Here is a 23,387-nt window from a genome sequence, read left to right as displayed (position 1 = left end):
TACTGATTTGTTTTATTCATCAGATTCATACTTATTTAGTTTGGGTTTGGAGGGTGCATATTGATTATCACAGTGCCAGCCACTGACTGGCGCAAGAAGACTTGTAATCAATACACCATGGCACCAATGTCAGTTGGTCATGCAACAAAATGGTAGAAACAGAAACAACACAAAGGCATCAAAAAACTTGGATACATACATTAAGTAAAGGATAAAAATTGAGAAATTTCTGACTGATAACAAGGATAATAAGGATGCCACTTAATTAGGTATAGCTTTTTATTTTACAATTTTCAGTAAATTTATAGTTGCAAAAAGGAAGCAGGTATGGACTAAGACTAGACAAAAATGTCTGGCCAAATCTAGACAAATAATTCTCAGAAATGTGCTTTGATTCAAAATGATCAGTTAAAATTTCGACCTTACTGTCTAGGCAGAAAAGATTAAAACTGTTATGACAGTTTTCAAGCCATTTTGATATTTGCTCAGTTGTAAAATTTAACCGATTCCGACTGTGTTATATCTTGGAACAACTGTTCACGCATTCTTTAGTACATAAACCATCGCCCACACTGTGTAGTTCGTAAACCTTATTACAAAGGGCATAAAGTCCATCGATGGACTGTTAAAGAGTGTTGCTGTTTGTACGCCGCCAAACACGTCAACTCGTTAAAACTAAAAACAGTAAAAACTGATAGCGCTGCCTGAACGCGGTGTGCCAGACTTTGAAGTTTGATGGAAACTGGTTGGTTTTTGTCAAATAAAAATATTTGACTTGGAAGCTTTTATTTTTGACCCCCGACGCAAAAAGAGGGGTATTAGAGTCTGTGCGGAAAGAGAAGAATCGTGGAATGTATGAGGCCCAATACATTCCATGACTCTTCTTCCGCACAGACTATATGTTTGACGGCAATGTCTGTCTGTGGCATCGTAGCTCTCCAACGAATATACCGTTTTCGATGCGGTGCTTTTTACGTGATAGAGTTTCCTTGCGGTGGTTCTTACCTATGTTTGATAGAAATATGTTTGTGGGCTCAGCACGGTTCAATTTTTATCGCCTATCACTATGCGCGTCCCTTTCTCACTTACATACTTGTTAGAACGTGACAGGCATGGTGACAAGCGATAAAAACGCGACCGTGCTACGGGGGTTGATTTCTACCTGTGATTTCTACCGATCCAGCAGTTTGAGGAGTATCAGCTCTTTGCCAAAATGATGTAAGGCATTTTTGGCATAAAATGGATGTTATGGAGTAGGGAGACTAGGGAGTTTTCAACGAGAGTTATTGATGCAGGTTATTAATGACCGACTGTGGGTACTTGTTGTTACCGAAAGGCCTATTTTAACATTCTAAGTCAATGATGAGGTTTCGTGATTTTATCAAAGAACTCTTATGGCTTCCCTTCCCTTCCATTATTATTAGATCAGATGAATCATACGTAGGTACATACTATAATTGTTACCTGAGTTACGTTGTAGGTAGGTATGCCAAATTTCAGCTCAATTGGAAAACGGGATGTGAAATATCTCGCAAGATTTGATTACAGATATTGATTATTGGGGCAGGTGAAATGAATAGAAAAACTCATAAAAGAAACAAGACACCTACACAAAAAAATATTTTATTAGTTTCTTAACCATATAAAATATTATAACTACTTATGTAAAAATACCTGTCTATATAAGATACGTTTTTATATTAGTAAGTAGGTAAGTATATTACTTAGCCTTACGTAAAAGTGATCCAGCCAGACAAATTAACGCGACTCGGTTTCTTCCGAGGACGTTCCTTCTTCAGATTCTTCAGAATCCTAGAACAATCAAGCATAGTAAGTATAGGTAGGTAGGTATACTTACTAAAATTACCTACTTTCGTGCGAAAGGAGTACCTAGAGGTGGGTAATGTAATGATGATGATGGCTCAAGCTAACTAATTTAGATTGACCTGCGATTACGTTTAGTATCTATCAAATCTCGGGGTCAATTTACCTACCTACATGACTAAATGACACGATAAAATATTAAATAGGTCGACATTGTTAGTCATATTTTTTTATGACTCTATCTATGAAAAGAGATCCAGTGCCCGGTTATTTTATTTTTAAATGCGTCAGCTTAACATAAAGTACTTATTTTTGCAACTGACAACCCAGGTAAGTAATTATTTCCCATTATCGAACTGACCGTAGTTTCCTCTTCCTGCTTAGAGCTCATTAGAGCCGCCAGTGAAGACGCCCGAGGCAGCGTGGACGCCCCGTGCTTCTCTGGAGTTCGCAGTCTACGCATGTTCTGCAAAACCAACATATTCGTTAGTTAATAAAACAGCGGAAACGGTTCAGTTGAATAATTCAGAGAATAATAGTTACTAAGCCACTAGGTATGTCATAAGCGGCTTAATCCGACCCTGGCGTTACAAAAGAAAGGTAGCTACTTACAGTACGAGGGTCGCACTGAAATATTCGGGAATGGGACACTTAGAAATAACATAATAGAAACAGGCATATAATTTATAAAAATGTAACTCTTTATAAAACTTTTAAGGTATATTCCATTTGGTTGTCATTTGTATTTAAGAATTACTGGCAATTTGAAAATTGTATGTCGAACATTATTTGAATTTTTGGCCAAGTGATTTTTCGGATCATATTTTTAAACGGTTTTCAATATGCCCTCAGCGAACAAATAAAAGTTACAATGGGCTTCTGTTATTTTTTTATGAACTAGAGTTCATCGTACGCTCGTTTGCAGTTAAAATTAAATATGAAAGTCACTTTCATTTTATACCATGGGTGATCTTAAGAGCGCTCTTACAAGAAAAGTCGAAATAATGCAAAATTGATGATACTAGTCGACGAAATTCAGGACTTTGCGCTCATTATTAGAAACAATGAGTACTTGTTCCAGTAAAAGCGTCTTCTTATCTTTATAAATGTCGTTGTAAATATTAGAAAAAGGACTTATTAAATTAGTAATGATTTTTTTTCTGATGGTCGTTTCCGAAAAACCCCGTGAAGCACTGAATGGCGAGCTCTTATTTGGAAATGTTGAGAATTTTACTCTGCTAAACCTGGCTATTTTGTATTACTAATACCCTGTACTTTAGGCATATCAAACTATATTTTTCCTACATACCTTTGAGAAAGAGAAAATCAAAGTAAAACGAACTCGATTTTCTCTCAGAAACAAGTGTCAATTCCTACGAAAATCTACTTAATATCGAAGTTATTTTCATACTCAAGCAATCTGCAACGTTTGCTTATACTGTTGGTATACATTAGTGTTTATGAAATTCTACTATAATTTTTTGGCAATTTTTTGAAAACTACTCTATATTACCGATGACGCGCGCTGCGCCAGCTCAGTGCCGCGGCAGAGCTTGTAGAGGCAGGACGTGTGTCGGTCGGCTCCGCACATTTTCAACGGCGACGACGAGGTTTTTTATCATTGTGTGCGGCGGGCGCCGTGTAAAACGCTATACTGTGTGCGTGTAAACCGCAACGAGAGACTTTGATCCTAGCACCGTTTTTATAGTATTATCATTTATAATGGTACAGTTTAATAAACTACCGGACAGGATTAAAAATATTTGAAACGACCTGACATTCTATATGTATTTATTTGACTCAAGATAGTACTCAGGGTCTGATGATGGAGCCGGAAGGTGGGCACCGGTACCAATCAACCATGCCACTAAACCACTTTGTGTTTAGGCTCGTTTTATTCATCTCAACAAGATCTTTGACACAAGATAGTACTCAGGGTCTGATGATGGAGCCGGAAGGTGGTCACCGGTACCAATCAACCATGCAACTAAACCACTTCGTGTTTGGGCTCGTTTGATTCGGCTCAACAAGATCTTTGACTTAAGATAGTACTCAGGGTCTGATGATGGAGCCGGAAGGTGGTCACCAGTACCAATCAACAATGCAACTAAACCACTTCGTGTTTAGGCTCGTTTTATTCGTCTCAACAAGATCTTTGACTTAAGATAGTACTCAGGGTCTGATGATGGAGCCGGAAGGTGGTCACCGGTACCAATCAACCATGCAACTAAACCACTTCGTGTTTGGGCTCGTTTGATTCGTCTCAACAAGATCTTTGGCACAAGATAATACTCAGGGTCTGATGATGGAGCCGGAAGGTGGTCACCGGTACCAATCAACCATGCAACTAAACCACTTCGTGTTTAGGCTCGTTTGATTCGTCTCAACAAGATCTTTGACACAAGATAGTACTCAGGGTCTGATGATGGAGCCGGCAGGTGGTCACCGGTACCAATCAACCATGCCACTAAACCACTTCGTGTTTAGGCTCGTTTTATTCGTTTCTATAAGATCTTTGACACAAGATAGTACTCAGGGTCTGATGTTGGAGCCGGAAGGTGGTCACCGGTACCAATCAACCATGCAACTAAACCACTTCGTGTTTAGGCTCGTTTGATTCGTCTCAACAAGACCTTGGACACAAGATAGTACTCAGGATCTGATGATGGAGCTGGAAGGTGGCCACGGGTACCAGTCTACCATGTAACTGAACCACTTCGTGTTTGGGCTCGTTTGATTTGTCGCAACAAGATCTTTGACACAAGTTAGTACTCAGGGTCTGATGATGGAGCTGGACTGTGGCCACGGGTACCAGTCTACCATGTAACTGAACCACTTCGTGTTTGGGCTCATTTGATTCGTCGCAATAAGATGTTTGACACAAGATACTACTCAGGGTCTGATGATGGAGCTGATGATGATAGACAGGTACCCGTCGCCACCTTCGCGCTCCATCATCAGACCCTGAGTACTACCTTGTGTCAAAGATCTTGTTGAGATGAATAAAACGTGCCTAAACACGAAATGGTTTAGTTGCATGGTTGATTGGTACCGGTGACCACCTTCCGGCTCCAACATCAGACCCTGAGTACTATCTTGTGTCAAAGATCTTGTTGAAACGAATAAAACGAGCCTAAACACGAAGTGGTTTAGTTGCATGGTTGATTGGTACCGGTGACCACCTTCCAGCTCCATCATCAGACTCTGAGTATCACCTAGTGTCAAAGATCTTGTTGAGACGAATCAAACGATCCTAAACACGATGTGGTTTAGTTGCATGGTTGATTGGTAATGGTACCTTCCAGCTCCATCATCAGACCCTGAGTACTGTCTTGTGTCAAAGATCTTGTTAAGACGAATCAAACGAGCCCAAACACGAAGTTGTTTAGTTACATGATAGACTGGTACCCGTGGCCACCTTCCAGCTCCATCATCAGACCCTGTGTATCTTCAGTGTCAAAGATCTTGTTGAGACGAATCAAACGAGCCTAATCATGTTACTACATGGTTGATTGGTATCCGTGACCACCTTAATCATCATCAGATCCTCAGTACCAGTTCGTTTTTAAACCCTCGTTGATACAAACTTTACAACCTATAGGTACCAAATGCAATGACGAAACATGTAAATGAGCGAGTAGGTACCTATAATTTCTTTCGAGTAATATACCTTCATAAGTACAAGTATGGGGCTATTCATAAATTACGTCGTTTCAAATGGGAGGAGGGGGGGGGGGGGGTCTGGACATCGGATGATGGTAACATGACGTAGGAGGAAACAGATTCATCCGAAGCTTGATTTTTGGATGATTTGAGGGGTGGGGGGGGGGTCAAAAATCGTCAAAAATAGATGACGTAATTTATGAACAGCCCCTATGTACATTTGCACTGCATTTAGTATTTTCGTACTTACCAAATAACAGTTTTAGAACTTTAAAAGTTAAGTACAGTTAGTGTTGTTATGGTTGATTTCAATATGCTTCGCGAAGGATCAAGAATGTTTAATCCATCATTGTAGTGCGAGTGTGGTAGAAGGGATCGGCGTACTGAGCTCGCACGGCCTGCCGCAGCGCGTAAAATACCTAAACTCGCTCAACGCCGAAATGTAATAGCGCTCTTAAAGAAGCATGTCATTCCAAAGCGACGTCAAAAATTTAAATCGCATTTGTGCTGTTAATTAAAAAGACTGCCAAAAAAGTTGCATATCGGCAGATTTCAACATTCCTAAAGATTCATATGACAACAGTAAAAAAATCTTTTATATATATATATATGTAAAAAAAACTTCAATTCCGTTGGCTACTCCACGAATTTCATACAAAACCACTAAGGCCCCAAAATCGCCATACAAAAAGGACTTTGGGATTATGAGCCGTGTGCATTACAGAATGATTACTTTCAAAAGAAAATTTATATGCGTGGTCAGTTTGAGTTTAAGTATGCATTAAAATAAAGATTGACTGTCTAGATGCGACAGTTTTCTCTATTCCCGACATTTTCAGTGCAACCCTCGTACTTACACTCGGTCATGTCAATGTGTTAAGCAATGAGCACACTTAATTAGAACTTTGTCGATTTAACATTTTATGACAGAGTTAAAATGTATCATTCGTAAACCATAATGCAAAGATGTAAGATCCATTGATGGTCAGTGAAATTGTTACGTGTCAGTTCATTGTTCTTCGAAAGTTTCTAGACGACAGGCTGTCATACTCATACCCCAAAATGACGAGTCCGGCACGGCGCCGTAAACTTTTGGTAACGGACAACGCTTTGTTAGACTGAACAATGTGTCGAAATGTCTTCTAATTGAATGCTGTGAATACCTTCGTCATCTTTCATTGTAAATATTATGTCCATGATTATGATTGTTTGTATTGTAGGAGTACCTACGGTGTATGATATAATGTATCTTATCAACCTATAGATGTATGTGTAGATATGCGACAGATAGCATGTTCTGCAAATAAATAACGATCATAAGTTTGGCCATAAGGGTATCAATATCATCACTATATGCTGATGTGAGATTCACTGTCTCGGAAAATGACACGGTGGCTAGCGAGCTTTTAGCACACGTAGGTATGTGATTAACTTCGCTCCTGACAGTCCTGACCCATGTATGAGCGAGTGACTTTAAATGATAAAAACAAAATAATTTTGTGAGATATTTCAAGTTCTCAACAGGGCTGAGCTAATAACTACAGGATCTAAGTAAAAAACAAAATCAAAGTCATGAACAAGTAGGCTAAGAGCAGTGGTGAGACACTCCTGACTTCGGTCGAACTCGGCTCCGTTCGGCTCAGCATTGCTCCGAGCAATTATTAGGGTTGGCACCACTTGACTTCCTTGTGTGTGCACGACCACAGATAAGATAATCACTTGAATTTTGACAACCCTAAATAGCCGAAAGGGATAGTGCTATATATTAGAAAGGGATAGCATGATTCGACCCTGAATCGCTGTCAAACTTCGGGTTTGTAGGAAGTGTCCTTTCTGTACGGTAGTACTATTAATTCTTCTTTGCTATGAGGGATGACTGTTCTCACCGCGGAGTCGTCGTCTCGAGCAGGCGAGGGCTGCAGCAGCGACGCGAGCGAGGAAGAGCGCGCCGACACTCCCGTGCTTACTTGCTTCTCAGGAGACCGCAGCTTCCTTCTGAAGTTCTACAAATTGACAGCCCCGTCTATGTTCTACTCGAGTGTTGTTTACAAGTGTTGTTACAATTAATCTGGTGCATTAGGTGCAAATAATATGAGACATAGTTTTTATTTATGCAGAGAAATTATATCACAGTTGACAGAGTGGGTAGGATTCAAAATTACTACAAATATTTACCGTTGGTTCCGAGTCTTCCGAGAGACCTGTTAGAAGCTTAAGAGAAACAAAATCATTTATAAATTATAATTAAAAACTTTTCAGATGGATATTAGCTTTTTTGTTTTCGTTTAGTCAGCAATTAAAGTAACTATACGGGCCAGGTATTCCAAATGAACTGTAGAAACACGTTCTTTGATTGTTGAGGGAGTTAGAGCGTGTGCGGACGCACACCACATTGGGCTTGGGTTCTGAGGGCCTAATACCGCCAACATAGAAAACTCGACTCGAATATATTTTTTCTGCCTCTCATTGCTCTTGCGTATTCTAGCGTCAGAGAGGTAGATAGCGTGTTTATATTTTTCGATGTTGGCGGTAGGCCCTTTAAAACCGATTGTACTTGACAGGTTTTTTTTGCATTATGTTTGCTTAACTATAGTGTGTACCTTTCAAATAGAGCTCGACTCGAACGGTTTTACTTAACAATAGAGAATAGGATTAGCCGTCGAGCTCTATTTGAAAGCTACACACTATACCATATTATCTTTTCAATCAACCTTACTAGAGGTTTGAATTTGTAAAAAGTCTCAAAAGTGCTCACATCGAGATCCGCCTTATCATTGATGTCAGCGACCTGCTGATGCGCCACCGTGAGCAGCTCCAGCGCCTTGGCGTGGAAGTTCAGCTCGATGAGCATGAAGTCGCTCAGCAGCGCTTTCAGCTGCTGCAGCTTGCGCCGCTCGAAGAACTCCGTCTGTTCGCTCAGACCCTTCGCCGTGCGTGACATCTCCGCTGACGCTTTTAGAAGCTCCGATTCCGCGTATGTCTACATCAATTTGTTTTTAGACGTACGAGTAGGTAAGTACATTAATTTTATTTGAAGTGAAATAAAAAGTTACGAAGAATTTAAAACAGAACTTCAAAATATTAAGTTACAAGTTACTAAACGGCGAACTTACCCTTAAGAAACAATCACTTCCAGACACCATTAAAGTTGTAGCATTAATGGTATTAATTATTAGTATCACTAAGTATTACGCTGATACGGTTACTAGGCATTGCGTGAGACTCGAGCATAAAACGATATGTGCGGGCTCATTTAGACGATGCGAGAACTCGCATGCGAGTTTCATTACATTGGGTTTTGATCGGTCGGTTAAATCAAATCAAAAAATATTTATTGTATGGTTATGTGAATTGGACGTAGGTAACCAACAGTCCGCAATGTAATTACAATCGCATGCGAGTTCTCGCGCCGTCTAAATCAGCCCTAAGGTTGGAGGAAATGGAGGGATATCCCTAAAATTTAAAACCTTTACATTTAAGAGAAATAACGGCAATAACGCATTTTCTTGCTGACGACATATCCCAAATGCCAATCTCCGCTATAAGTACCTCACCCCATAACACACTCGACTTATAGTAACAATAGGTACCTACAAATACTCTTCATTGCATATTGCACACGACAATACCAGAAAACAACGAATACAGTAACTCAAGAAGAAGTAAACAACAGGCGGTCTTATCGCTAAAAAGCGATCTCTTCCAGACAACCTTTATGTAGCGGAAATTAGTAACATACCACTTGCTGTCTGTTAAAGGGCTGCCGCTCCCTGGTTTTGTCCAGAACCTTCTTCCTGGCCAGTTCCTTCTCCCTTACGCTCATGGTGTGCTTCACCTCCTCTCTCGCGTGCTTGCATATTGCCTCGTACTGACAAAGCTCTCCAATGACCTGACATAAAATATACCTCTTATACTTAGTAATATAGTACAAGCCATTCTACTACACACGAGATAAAAGCTATCCTCAGCAACAGTGGAACCCTGGGTGAACATGGAACCGTTTCAAATTCACAATAGTAGGTGAATAATTAAGAGATATTCCTTTCGACCTGAGCAGGCGTGGCTCACTCCGCGATTTCGTCGCTTTGCTACAGGTAGCTAAAAGTACATCCGTTCCGCCCCAATTTTGGGCAAAGCCATAAGCCGTGCGTGGCGCTGTCACCACCTAGCGGCCATTTCTGTGCTGATCGTAACAGACGCGTTTTGTTAGAGAGTGAGTCTTCTGTACCTACTGTACCTAGTGCTATTATTTATTCTGTGACCTGAGTCACATTTGAGATAGTATAATTGCGTCACAGGGTATCTCTCGTCTGTACTACTAGTGCCTGCTAGAGTCTGGCCAAGCTAAGTTGGCAGCGATTTTGATAGCTAAGATTGTGCAAGTGTTATTTTAAATCGTAAAACTTTTATGAAAATATGACGTTTACTTAACACTTGCACAGTCAACTTAGCTTGGTCTGACTTTATGAACTGTCTGTAGGCCAGTAGACATACCTTGGCTTCTAATCGTTGTACTTCGCAATTTCTATATTCTTCAATAGCGGTCAATGTTATTGATACGTTTTCAAGACCAGCACTTAATGACTTATTGACTATTTCATTGTTCGCGTACTCCTTCAGGACCTTAGCAAGCTCGTCGCCTTGATCCCGTAGTCTAAGGGAAAATAGAGATTATTCAAAAAGCTGTGATAAAAAATAAATCAATAAGTAATGTAAACGGGGTGTGCAGCAGAAGTTGCTAAGCAGGCGAGGTGTTCAAAATTATCTTGATGCGACTTTATTGTTAAGAGAATAAGAGCGTGTCAAGGTAATTTTGAACACCTCGCACGCTTAGCAACTTAACTTCTGCTGCTCACTGTACCTTGCTGTTCTCCTGGCATAATCTCCAAACGCAACGCACAATTCCCCAAAGTTTTTTTCGACATTAGTAATTCGATCTTGAATAAACTTTGCTTGTTGTTCATAGCTTAAGGAGTGCGAATTATCACCTCTAAACATATTTGCAACTAATTTATTTTATTTACGTATTATGTTTGCATACAATGTTGCTATAGAAACCATTTTTTAAATTGGGCGCCATAGATTCAAAGAATGAGATTGACGCCATAATGTTGGTTTACGAACTGAACTAAAAACAAAAGTACCAACGTAATAAATGATGCCACTTTTAGCAGAATAAACTATGGCTTGAACGTACTCAGCAATCAAATGTCAAATTGACATTGACACATCATTGACAATATGGAATGAACTTACTCTTTGGAATGAACATTGGTCGATTTGCTTTTCGTTGTTTTCGTTTCGATAAACAAACAGCTGTTTTTGTGGAAATATAGCATAATCTTTGCCTTATAGCAATATGAATGAAGAAATTGATGAATTTGAAATTTACCATCAAGATTTCACAACTGCTTCAGAGTGGGAAGTATTTATTGCACGAATAGAAGAGATACTAAACGAGTGGTCACTCGCCAAATCAAAAATTTGCCTAAATTCAGAATGTCAGGGTACAAAATGGGTCAGTAAATGCGAAGATATCAAGTTCCATGGTCTGAGTTTCAAACTTTCATATCACACGCTAGATTTTACTGAAAGTAAAACGGATGACAACGATAACAAGTCTTTGTTAGAAGATTTACAAAATGGTATTTGGGCATCAACTGCAAACTTCATCGATGAAGTGGACGGCGGCAGTCCTTTCCCCGTTTTTACATGGTTCGGGCTTAAACGTTACGTGATGCTTTGTCCAAGTGAGCCTCTTGTTGATGGTAGCCTTATAAAATTAGTAATGAGTTCAGCAAACATTGCCTTTGCCAATGTAGATTGTGGAGCGCCTTTCTTCATAAAAGTTAGAGAACATTGGCAACAGTGTTATTTGGGTTTCTATGAGGACAGCGAGCATAAGACTAGTTTTGATTCAATACACCTGAAGCGCATCTCTAATCAGTGTTCTCACCTCAGTGGCCTTGTTAGTTTGTTTAAATCAAAGATTGCTTCGCCAGTAGCCCTCGGAGCTGTTATAGTATCAGCTAAATTTTCTTATGAATTGAAGGATGTGGAAGCATTTGCCTGGACTCGCACCACACATTCAAATGAGTTCCTATCTATTGATGGCTTTGATGTTAAGAAGTTGATAGAACTGCCTTTTGGTTCGGAAAAAAATCCTATCTACAGTGCACTGTTAAATGCTATCTGGCCAAAGTTCCTAGAGAGCTCTATTGTTGATTGTTCCACATTTTCTGACATAGACCCTATAATGGCCCCTACATGGACTATTAGTTTGAAATTGAGAGACAATCTAACATGCCAGTTGTCCGAAACAATTGATAAAATGATGAACTTACTGGATAAAAATAATTTGTTAATGGATACTCTGGGCCTGAGTCGGAGTCTGGGGCTAGTGAATCCTTTGCACAAGATCACGGAGGCTCCCATCACAATATCAAAGCTTGTGAAAGCAGCAATAGGCCAGGGCACCAATATACAGGAGTTCAAAGGCCCCATAGCAGATGACTTGCTCATGTCACTGCTGTACTACATATTTCCTGATGCAGTGGAGGATGACACATTTAACTACCCAGAAAAATTAGAGATAGAAATTAAGGTGGGTGAATCAACATATATTGGGTGAATATACATACATTAAAAGTGTAGTATTATAAAAATAAAAATGTAGTATGTAGTATTATAGCTAGTCATTAACTTGGTGTCTAATCTATTTTTAAGTTAGCTGAAATTATTCTCAAAATTAGTGTAGAGAAATTTGTGGATATTAAATTTTTATAGTTCAAATATTTAATGAATAAATTACAACTTATAGCATTGAGTATGTAGTTAGTAAACCAGAAAGATTAGTAAACTTTTAATAATCATTTTCTTTTTATTGTCTTTCCAGGGTGAGGGTGGTGAGTCTAAGTTACTCGGGTACTTAAAGACCTCGCCCCGCAACGGGCTTGTATGGCGGTTGTCAGTGGCGGCGGCGCGCCTCCTGGACGCTGGCGGCCTGCCTTACCTAGCACACGTGTGGTACGAGTTCACTCAGGAACTGCAGTACCGCTGGGAGCGTCGCATTCTCATTCCAGGGTAAGTCTGACTTATGGTCATGAAAAAATATTTATTTGGCCATTTTCAATATTAGTTCGTTTTTTGAATAACAGGAAAATATAGGCCAGTTGTTGTTTTGTGTCAGATGGATAAGGAATTATCCCTTATGCGTCTGTTATAGTAATTACAACAGTTATATTTGAATTAAAACTTTTCAACAGATTTGTGGTTATAACAGTTTAATAGTCAAAATATTTTAATTTATTAACAATATTGATTTAATTATGAGTAAAGTGTATGTACAAATTGTAATAACATTTAGCACCATTTGGATTATGCTTCTCTTGTATTTGGTTATTGGAAAAATTAACTGGATTATATTACTTTCTTAAATATCTAATATTTACAACTTAAAAATAATTACAATACCTATTAAATATCTAACTTAACATTAAGTACGTATATCGACAAAATAAACAACAATGATAATAGCGTATATTAAATAATATTGCTTTTCCACCATATAAAATAATTAGTTAAAAATATGATTTAAGTCTCATAATTTCGTTGGACGGAAACGATCTCGGATCTGACTAGTTCTTAATTAACCAAATGGAATGGATAAGTTGCTCGATTTCTGGATCCATAATATTCGTTTCGTTACTTCGGGTGGAGGGAATATCTTAATATGTCTATTTTAAGTCTCGTGTGCGCAGCAGCAGAAGCTACGTAGAAAACGAAGCTTATAATTTTATTTACCCATGCCTCTTTTTCTTTGGATAAAATGTTCAACATTCAATACTGACCGACGTTCGGCCGAAATTGCGACTTCCGCTGCTCACTGTAAATATGTCATCGACGGCGTAAATTTTCCTTGCGTGCGATCAAAGTAGTGGTAACGATCTCTACTACGACGGTCACCCTCGGATCACTTCTTGTTTTTGGAATCGGCCTTCTTCTCGAGGCTGTCCCACGGCGGGCTGCCGCCGGGCTCGGCCGCGCGGCGGGCGGGTGGGGCGGCTGGGGCGCGCTCACGCGCGGACCACGACGTGCAGCGCGCGGCGCGCCGCGGCGCCGGCGAGCAGCGCGCGCGTGGGCTCCCCGCGCGCCGCGTCCGCGCCCCGGCCCGGGCTCGCTATAACGGCACCAGGCCGCCCCGCGTCGTCGGGTTCCGGGCCATGTAGATGTCCATGTCGTGGTCGGTCCAGTTGTCGGACGTGTCGCAGTAGCCCATGCCGAGCGAGCCCACGCTGTACCTGCTGGCGGGCCGCGAGCGCGAGCGCGGCCGCCGCCGCGAGTTGCCCGTGCCGCCCGTCGCGCCGCCCGCCGCGCCGCTCAGCGACAGCCGCGACGCCCGCTCCGATGCCGCCCCGAGGGACTGCCGCGACTGACGGAGATCTGAAAATCCAAATACCGTATTGAAAAAAATATGCTCCCGAATGCGGGCCTAAGCTACGATAGCGATAGTGAGAAGAAAAGGAAGCGTTCAGGATCGGGTCGGGATCAAGCATGACTTACCGGTTCGAGATCCGAGAAGGCTGCCCGGGTAGCCGGGCATCCCGTAGCGGGCCGAGGGCGCGTAACTGTGCTGAGATTGGCCGTCGGCGAGGGAGCGGGCGCGGCCGGGCCGGCCGGGCAGGGGATCGGGGGGAGCCGGTTCGGTATAGGTTCGTGCTCGCGGGATCGAACGTGCGCTGTAAGCCGACACTTGATCCCACTCACGCTGCTTGCCGAACGCGCCGAGCGTGGCGAGGGAGGACAGCGGGCCACCCGGGCTGGGCGTGCCGAGCGCGCCGCAGCAGGCGCCGGGCAGCTTGTCGTTGTGCAGCCTGTGCACAGTCCTCGCTCGGCGACGAGAAGCCGCCGCGAACACGAGGACGGCCACCACGATGGTGCCGCAGATGGCGGCGCTGGCGGCGATGGTGATCTTATCCATGTTGGAGGCGGCGGCGGACACGGTGCGCACCTCGCGGCACTGCGAGTACGGCACTGTTTCGGGGCTCACGTGCACTTCTTCTAGCGAGATGACGCATACCACTATACATTCCTGTACACATACAGAGATATTAATACCATATAGGTATAGCAATAAAACATATTCATATTTTTACGATTTACTATTATAATCGTGATCAAACAGTGATCTATACACAAAACAACCAACCGTACCAAGCGTACTTAGGCATATAAACATTAGATTAATGAAAGAACAGCAATTACTTCAGTCTTTGTAGTGCCTTCGCAAAAAGTATATCGAGTAGGTAACGTACATAAGTATTTTGCTTTTTGCGTGCATAAGACGTGGCATGTAGGTACAGTCGCCATCATCAGATATTTCGGAGAGGCCAAGGTGGTCAATAATATCTGAACACGCACTCTAGCGCCTTGACAGACGTGTTCAGATATTTGTGAGCACCTTGGCCGCTCCGATATATCTGATGGCCACTGTACTTATTTAAACATTTGTGTAGCACTCACCTGGGATGGAACGTTTTTTATTTTGAATTCCCTCTCACTGGCTTCAAGCGGCGGGCCTTGTTTGAAAGTTTTATCACCAAACAGTCTGTACACCACTCGGAATCCAAGAATATTCGCTACGTCTGAGTCCCATTGTATAATGACAGAGTTGTCTTGCCTGTAGGCATTCTTAACGATGACCTCGTTCGAGTCGTCCACTTTTGGTTTCTGGGGAAAGTTCATAACGAGCGGCGGGCGCTGGTGAGGGGCGTGTCGCCAGGTGGGCGACGCGGGGCGCACGGCCGGCGGGGGGCGGGGCCGCGCGGACGCCGTCGTGGTCACCGGCGCCTTCGACGATGCCTCACTACTAGTAGTCGTAGCAGGACTGGTTGCAGCCGTTGTTGTTGTAGTTGTAGTGCGTGTGGTTGTACTTCGCGCAGTTGTCGATGTTGTCTGACTTATCTTCCAATCATTAATCTGCCTCTGTGGCGTAGTCGACTCTTCTGGAGTAGCCGTCGTTCCGTGCTCACAAACCAGCTCATTTGGTTGGAAACTATAGAAACCGCGCTCACGGAATTGTGGCGGGTGGCCACAGAACTGGGGATTTCTTTCTCTAGAGGTTACTTGTAGTTCACCGTCTCGTATCCATTCTATAATCCAGCGAAGTCGACAATCACAATTCAAAAATCGTCCTCCGATACTTAAACCTCGAAGGGTATGGTTTAAATGGGCAAGAGCTTCGGCCGGCACGGTGGGTAATGGATTACCGTCCAATGCCAGAAGTGTAATCGATGGATTACTTCCAAAAGCATTTCCAGGCAGCTTGTTTAATAAGTTGAACCCTATGTCGAGAACTCTTAATTCCGATAATGTGCCAATCGCAGCGGCAGGAAATTCCGGTAAGAGATTATTTAAGAGACTCAGGGAACTTAATGTGGTTTTCATACCAGCAAATGCGTCTTCTTTAAGCGTCACAATCAGGTTTCGTTCCAAGTTAAGCGCTGTCAAGGAATCTAACCCTTCAAAGGTTTGCTTGCCTTCAGGTCCGGGTAATTCTCTGATGCTGTTCTGCGACAGATCGAGGAACGCTAAGCTGCGAAGACCTCTTATACATTCTGGGACGCTTTTTTGTTTAGTTCCTTTAAGATTTAAATTTTTTAGCGAATTTTCGAGTCCGGTCAGCGCGTGGGGCGCCAGTGTGACGTTATTGTCTGATATTTTTAATGTTGTCAGTTTTCGCAATGTTATAAACGAATGGTTATCTATGTAAGTGATGCGATTCTTTGAGATGTCGAGAAGCGAAAGATTCGTTAATATCTTAAAAGCTTTAACTGGCACTTCATACAACTCGTTATCTTGCAAGTTCAAGTTCTTCAGATGAGGCCCTTGCCCGCGAAAGGCGTCGTCATCTATTCGGGTGATCTTGCAGCCGGAGATCTGAACGTTGTGAATCTTTAAGTGCGTAAACATGCCATCCGTGAGCGCCGGTATCGTTGAATTGTTGATGTACAATAAGTCTATTGGAATGTTTCTTGCGCTCGAATTCAGTGCTTTTAAAAGCACAGCGAAGTCCACCTGAAATATAAGCATACAGAGTATTAATCAATAGAATTTTGAAATTACTTCTGATATAAATTTTGTGATCATTGTAATTTGAATATTCTGAAGAAAAAAACAAAGCTAGATTGTTTTGGTAGATTTTGATTTGTCATTGGCCAAATGACATAATATTAATTAGTACATATAAGTATTTCGATATATTTTTTAAGGGGCCAATTTTTTATTGTTGAGTTATCTCTTAATATCCACTAGATGTCGCTAGCGGTCACCACGTATGTGGGTATAGGTACCTGGTCGCACTGGACGGAGAGGTCCCTGGCGAGGTTGACGGCGCACACGCAGGCGGCCTGCAGCGCGGGCACGGGGTCCCACGGACACGTGCCGAGCGCCTGCGCCAGCGTCACCGCCGCCACCACCACGCGCACCCACGGCCGAAGCCATGAGACGCGCATTCCCACTCCCTGTAAACAATAAATGTACACTGTCAATCGAAATATGTAGTTATATTATGGTCGTGTAGTAATTGGCAGAGTGCAAATCACACTTATTAGCAGTTATCATATATCGTGGGTGAAGTTTTCAATGGTAGTATAGGACTGGAATGAAATTCCTCCTCATGAATGGGCCAGACCACTCAGACATGCAAAGACAAGGGAAGAATAATTTTAATTTAGTGTGAACCTAGAGCTGCCCTTAAATGTTGCACCAAGTCAAATTAGGCTACACATAGTCACATAATTGACACTGTTAAGGATTCAAGATTATTTATACTTAGGTATTTTTAAAATGAATTGCCGAGGAATCTTACTTTCTTCACACAAACGCTAATTGAAGGCATAAGTAACCCGAGTAAGTAAGAAAACTGCCTTATAATTAGAAAAGCGCCAGAAATGAAGATTTCACGAGACTCTTGCAAAGCGTTGTGTGAGCTCTAATTGGACAGGCGAGGAATCCGCGCGGTGACATTTTCTCCGCGAGTGTCTTTCCGCTCCGCTCATCCTCACCTCACTTCACGTGTTTAATTATTTGTTAAAGATGTCTTGCTTTGCTCACTTTCCGTTTCCCGGTGCATATTTGAATAAGCTCTTACATAACTTATTTATTAAGTTTCACTAAGGCTCGTGGCACGTGATTTTGTGTCCAATAGAAAAACTGCAAGTCGAATTGTCTTATTACGATTTCTTATGGAATCAATGCGTATTCGCTTGCATTTCCACATCTTTGTTTCGTTGCCACACTCTGTGGGGTAAAACTAAGGTATAAAATTGCTGGCCTACAAAACTTCAAATGGATCGACCCTCAGATAGTGATTGATCTTAATAGGTGCCATTTTAGAAAACGATGATAGTAAAATCGAGTTTTAATATTTTGTGGTAAAGATGTAAGGGTATCGATGATACACTTAAGAAAAGTAAAGTAAGAAAAGTGAAGTGTGGCTGATAAAACTACGCGTTTCTCCTAATAAAGCTATGTACAAGAAAACCACGATTTTATGATTTGACGTATTAGCTTGCATTTCCACATCTTTGTTTCGTTGCCACACTCTGTGGGGTAAAACTAAGGTATAAAATTGCTGGCCTACAAAACTTCAAATGGATCGACCCTCAGATAGTGATTGATCTTAATAGGTGCCATTTTAGAAAACGATGATAGTAAAATCGAGTTTTAATATTTTGTGGTAAAGATGTAAGGGTATCGATGATACACTTAAGAAAAGTAAAGTAAGAAAAGTGAAGTGTGGCTGATAAAACTACGCGTTTCTCCTAATAAAGCTATGTACAAGAAAACCACGATTTTATGATTTGACGTATTAGCTTGCATTTCCACATCTTTGTTTCGTTGCCACACTCTGTGGGGTAAAACTAAGGTATAAAATTGCTGGCCTACAAAACTTCAAATGGATCGACCCTCAGATAGTGATTGATCTTAATAGGTGCCATTTTAGAAAACGATGATAGTAAAATCGAGTTTTAATATTTTGTGGTAAAGATGTAAGGGTATCGATGATACACTTAAGAAAAGTAAAGTAAGAAAAGTGAAGTGTGGCTGATAAAACTACGCGTTTCTCCTAATAAAGCTATGTACAAGAAAACCACGGCGCATGTTACGAGCTGCAATCAAGCGGTGCATGGACCGTTGCAGGGAAATGCAGCGTGGCGGCCGCAGCCGCCGGCCGGGAAACGCGGGCTTTCCCTACCACGCGCTCATCCTACTAATTCAAGGAATGAAATGCTCAGAATTTTGATCAGTTGTCGGGATTGCGAGATTACTGAAACGCCAGGAAATAATTTACTGTTAACATGAAATACTGAATAAGTACCTACTGATTGTTTTATTACACAAACGCAAAAGAATTCTTTTTTTGTAGTTTATGAGACCTAAAGGACGACTACCACAAAATATTTGCTTGCGGGTGATGATGAAATGTGTATTAGGTATCCAAAATGTTTACTTATTCATGCAATACAATAGGATAGAGGATAGATAGGTACTCTTTATTGCACAGTGGCGTGCACTTCATAAAGGCAAAAAGGCACTGCCTACCCTACTATAATTCCGATGTCTATCCTCTTAAACTACTTAATTTAATTTATACTTGATCGTACTATCAGTAATCGATATAACTTAAAACATTCTAAAAATTAATAAGCGCTCCATCTACCGGTTAAGCTTTGTCATCAAGTCATCATCTATAATAATTCTACGCGACGAAGTTTACACCACGCGGCACTAGCGCCGCTACGTGCCTTGCACGGCAAAGACAGAAAACATTTCCGTCTAAATCTTTCTATGTGTGCCTTCGTCGTTACGCGGTTACAGTGTAATGGGCCTTCCTATAAGTACGAGCACACAATTATACAAGTAACGCACACATTTAGACGCAATAGGCAGTGTCTTTCGTACCAAACCTAAACGAATGAAGCCCGAAAGTTTCCGAATAGTTCCGATGTTTATGTGACTATTTTAAAAAGTAGCATTTGCTATGGTAATTTAGTGCAAATACGAGACTATTTTTTTATTCGTTTACAGTATTTGGTTAAGTTTATTTTCATTTTTTATTCGGTCGCCATTGTTTGTTTGTTTTGGTGAGTTTATGAGATAACAGTTAACAGTTGCCGGAAATTATAAAGTGCGATTAGTGAAAAAATGGATAATTTAACTGTGAAAGTTGTGGTGGGTGTGTGTGTGTGCAAACTATTAAAAATGATACGTTTTCGAAGCTTTCGTTTAGCCAAAAAAAGAAGTAAGTAATTGAAAAGACTTGACAACAAAATGAAAACCATCACGCAATTTTTTTGGTGAGTTAGTAGCTCTCATTTTTTAAGGATCCGTATCCAAAGAGTAAAACGGGACTCTATTACTAAGACTCTGCTGTCCTTCCGTCCGTCCGTCTGTCATCAGGCTGTATCTCACGAACCGTGATAGCTAGACAGTTGAAATTTTCACAGATGTATTTCTGTTGCCGCTATAACAACAAACACTAAAAACAGAATAAAATAAAGATTTAAGTGGGGCTCCCATACAACAAACGTGATTTTTGACCGAAGTTAAGCAACGTAGGGCGGGGTCAGTACTTGGATGGGTGACCGTTTTTTTTTTGCCTTTTTTTGCATTATGGTACGGAACCCTTCGTGCGCGAGTCCGACTCGCACTTGCCCGGTGTTCTGATATAATTTTGCCTACCCAGTCCCAAATCTCTGTGCACGCGACTGTTATTGCACAATACTACTACTACTTTTTCTTGAGTATTTTTGCAATACTCTTATTATGGAGATTTCTATCATTATCATAAGAAGTATGGACAAAGTAATAGATACGTGTGAATTTAATGTGATGTTTTTAACGTCGTTTGCACCTATCTCGTAACATGGTCTAAGTATTATTCGCTCCGTAATACATTAACATTACCCAGACAGGCTGACAGACTGCGGCAAACATTTGCCGACGTCCAGAAATAATTGACTGCTGTTTGTGGACAAACTATAGTATCAGATTACACTCACAATCAATACCTCTTGTGTCTATCCAGACATGTATGTATACTTTATATTGGTTTTTACATACTTCATAAAATAATCCATTAGTTTTTGTGAAGAAAATGTTTATGATTATTTCCACAATAACTTAGTTTAAAAACTCCCAACCAAATTAAAGCAGTACTTTCGACCAAAAAAACCGCACTCAAATCGGTTCATCTGTTGGGGAGCTCAAATGCCAGAGTATACACACTTCCGTCGGGTTTAAAAATATAAAATAATACCTATGTTTAGGGAGATGTTATTTATGAGTTAAAACCTTGTATGATGAACCTTGTTTTAACCTACACTACAATCCACTTAGTTTTCATTTGCGTGTGTGAGAATTACGATTTTAATTAAGTCAGTTCATTGATTTTATTTCAGTTGCCTCATTACAAGCGTGGTTGGTGCCGAAGGAATTTATTGATGTAACTATTGATTATCCACGTAGTATAGGTAAGAGTTTACGTGCATACTGCCAATGAAAAAATACGTAGGAAATATATAGGAAGTGCGCCTCTTTGAATTATGTTCAATAGTAAGATTTAAGAGGCTAGGTAGAGGTACTTACCTCAAACCTTTAGAACTACGATAAAACTCACGAACTCTGTTGTAGTTTGCGGAGTAATGTATAATATACTTATACAGTCAAAGTTCAAACATAAAACATCAACTTGGACATACAGATGAATTTATAGACAAGTTTTTGAGTAAACTTGTTTATAAGTTTTTGAATTATAAATAGAGAGTAACTATGTATGTATGTATAAAGTTATAAACTCTTTATTGTACAAAACACAAAACACAAATTTATGGCACAGGATAGGCAGTACAAAGGCGAACTTATCCCTTTAAGGGATTTCTTCCAGTTAACCTTTGAGTAGATGAGAATTGATGAAGAACGGTAGACAAATATAGCACTGAGTACAATAGACTAGAGGAAAGTCAATAAAATTATAAAAGAGGGCGAAAATAAATAATATAAGATAAACATTAGAAGAGAAGAAGAGAGTTTATGATACCGTGATGATACTCCTATTTATGGCACCTTTGAGGTGGCACGTCACACTGGCCCATTTGCATGCGTTTACGAACATCTTCGAATTCGCCGCTAACGGGACCGCAACGCGAGCTTACGCGATTCACTTTCGCGTCTCGTAGCTTTGAGCTCGAGCTCGTTCACTACCAACAAGTAACATCGATGACACGACGGTTTCGCTAACCGCTAATTATTTAAGTATTTAAAAACCCAATTATCATAATTTGAAAAATTAAGATAATTACTTGTTTATTAAATTTTGTCTCGCGGTTTGAGATTTTAAAGTTGCGTCTCTCGATTTGTAAGCCTTGTTTTGCGGTTCTTGAAATTAATTTGTTATGGTTATCTTTTCGTCTTAAATACACCCTTGTGTTATATTAATTTTTCTTAAGAACACCTAGGATAGAACCTTATTGTTTTCCCGAGACGAAAGTAATTACGAACTTAACTGCAGCAAATTGCTCTGCTGTTGCAATCCCGTTTAGGAACTTTCCCGACATGCATGGCTTAAGCAATCTTAGTCATTAGTACAAGTGCATTATTAGTAAAGTTGTCTCTTAACAACTGCTGACAGTTTTGGATGTATTCGTGTAAGAATGTCACTATCTTCCCTGGGTTCTTGTATTTGTTTTCATTCTTAGATTTGAGTGCTACAGTGACAACATAATGTAGTACATGGCTGCTAATATTTGATACCTATTTGTATTGAACCATCTGTGGGGCAGAGGTCATCAACTGAACATTTATTTTTGCCGTGATCTCGAGATACTATTAAACTTACTCCAATTGATTCTCCAGCGTGGTTTGTTGAATGCATGGACTAACTAGTCCGTGGTGAATGACAGTTCTATTAAAATTTGCACAGTTCCATCAGATCGGTGTTGTACCTCTGACACGGCCGATGCGACCAGCAGATTTTATTGTTTTCAACTTTTGGCATCCACCTGCCGCTCGGTACAAAACTCTTAATTGAAAGCGAGTTAACTGGAAAGCGTCTAAATTTAGTCGGGCTGGTACCGGACGTGTGTTATGTCAAACTTTCTGGAACATTTTAATTTTTCTCGGCGGTGCACGTTAGATTTCAGAATGTTGTTTTTTTTGTCCTATTTGTTTATTTCTGTTATGTTGTGGAGATGCTATTAATATTGCTTTTATTTAAGTTTAGAGTGATGTACTGATGTAGTTGTATGAAACTGCCAGTATCAATCAGGCATATTGATAACAAGCTTTATAGCTGACGCCAACAGATGGCGCAACTGACCGGTGTCTTCGACGTCTTTTCATTGCTGTTGACTTATTTCAATGTCACTTAAGCTTAAAACCCTTCACTATTAATATATTGTATCTTTTCATACGTAAATTATAAAAAACAAGTTTAAGATGTCACGATATTTATTTATTGTATTCGTTTATATTCAAGTTTCTTGGAGTAATTTAGTTACCCAATTCCTCACTAGATGGCACTTTAGCAGAATGAAACTAGCTAACGCTTGTTCATCGTGGAATGTACGAAAGCCGCTGTGAACACAACTGTGTTGATCTTTCCAAAGGTTAACGGGGAATGATGATTGGATTGGACATGCGACTGCGTGAAGTCCGCAACCACTGTTACGCTTTGGCGGGCCTAAATTCCACTGACCCCTATTTTTTGGAAAGATCATTTTAACTGAAGTATGTATTGTATGTTTTTTTTTAATGACGATAATAAGGCTTAGAAAACACTGCGATTTTCTTACTAGTGTAGTAAATAAAGGTAGTGGACCCCGCAGTAATTCCTCAGC

The 23,387-nt window shown here is 40.7% G+C and overlaps 3 protein-coding genes across 4 annotated transcripts in view; 1 reads left to right on the top strand and 2 right to left on the bottom strand.

The window, feature by feature from the left end:
- Window positions 1-1,607: 1,607 nt before the first annotated feature.
- Window positions 1,608-10,564, bottom strand: LOC134791082 (CBY1-interacting BAR domain-containing protein 1). Of its 2 annotated transcripts, XM_063762110.1 has the most exons (8): window positions 10,349-10,564; window positions 9,982-10,141; window positions 9,227-9,376; window positions 8,243-8,467; window positions 7,663-7,698; window positions 7,374-7,490; window positions 2,186-2,290; window positions 1,608-1,812 (listed from the first exon to the last, which is right to left on the bottom strand). In XM_063762110.1, exons 1-8 carry the CDS (start codon window positions 10,483-10,485, stop codon window positions 1,759-1,761), a joined length of 984 nt encoding a protein of 327 aa, XP_063618180.1. In that variant the 5' UTR covers window positions 10,486-10,564; the 3' UTR covers window positions 1,608-1,758. The 2 variants fall into 2 exon arrangements, with proteins under 2 accessions (XP_063618180.1, XP_063618181.1); XM_063762111.1 differs by lacking the exon at window positions 7,663-7,698 and having other exon boundaries at window positions 10,349-10,563.
- Window positions 10,565-10,763: 199 nt separating this feature from the next.
- LOC134790517 (rab3 GTPase-activating protein catalytic subunit) overlaps window positions 10,764-23,387 on the top strand; it is a 44,183-nt gene continuing 31,559 nt past the window's right edge. The window contains exons 1-2 of the mRNA XM_063761339.1: window positions 10,764-12,091; window positions 12,383-12,570. Of these exons, the coding sequence (XP_063617409.1) occupies window positions 10,847-12,091; window positions 12,383-12,570 (1,433 nt within the window). The 5' untranslated portion in view covers window positions 10,764-10,846. The remainder of the gene's footprint in view (window positions 12,092-12,382; window positions 12,571-23,387) is intronic.
- Window positions 13,642-23,387, bottom strand: part of LOC134790516 (leucine-rich repeat and fibronectin type-III domain-containing protein 3) — a 37,164-nt gene continuing 27,418 nt past the window's right edge. Inside the window, exons 2-5 of the mRNA XM_063761338.1 lie at window positions 16,839-17,009; window positions 15,010-16,563; window positions 14,050-14,578; window positions 13,642-13,929 (exon numbers count right to left, since the gene is read on the bottom strand). Coding sequence (XP_063617408.1) covers window positions 13,667-13,929; window positions 14,050-14,578; window positions 15,010-16,563; window positions 16,839-17,009 — 2,517 coding nt within the window. The 3' untranslated portion in view covers window positions 13,642-13,666. The remainder of the gene's footprint in view (window positions 13,930-14,049; window positions 14,579-15,009; window positions 16,564-16,838; window positions 17,010-23,387) is intronic.

Source organism: Cydia splendana, chromosome 5 (genome assembly GCF_910591565.1).
Source record: "Cydia splendana chromosome 5, ilCydSple1.2, whole genome shotgun sequence".
Taxonomy (NCBI): Eukaryota; Metazoa; Arthropoda; class Insecta; order Lepidoptera; family Tortricidae; genus Cydia; species Cydia splendana.
This window is presented reverse-complemented; position numbering and strand designations above follow the sequence as displayed.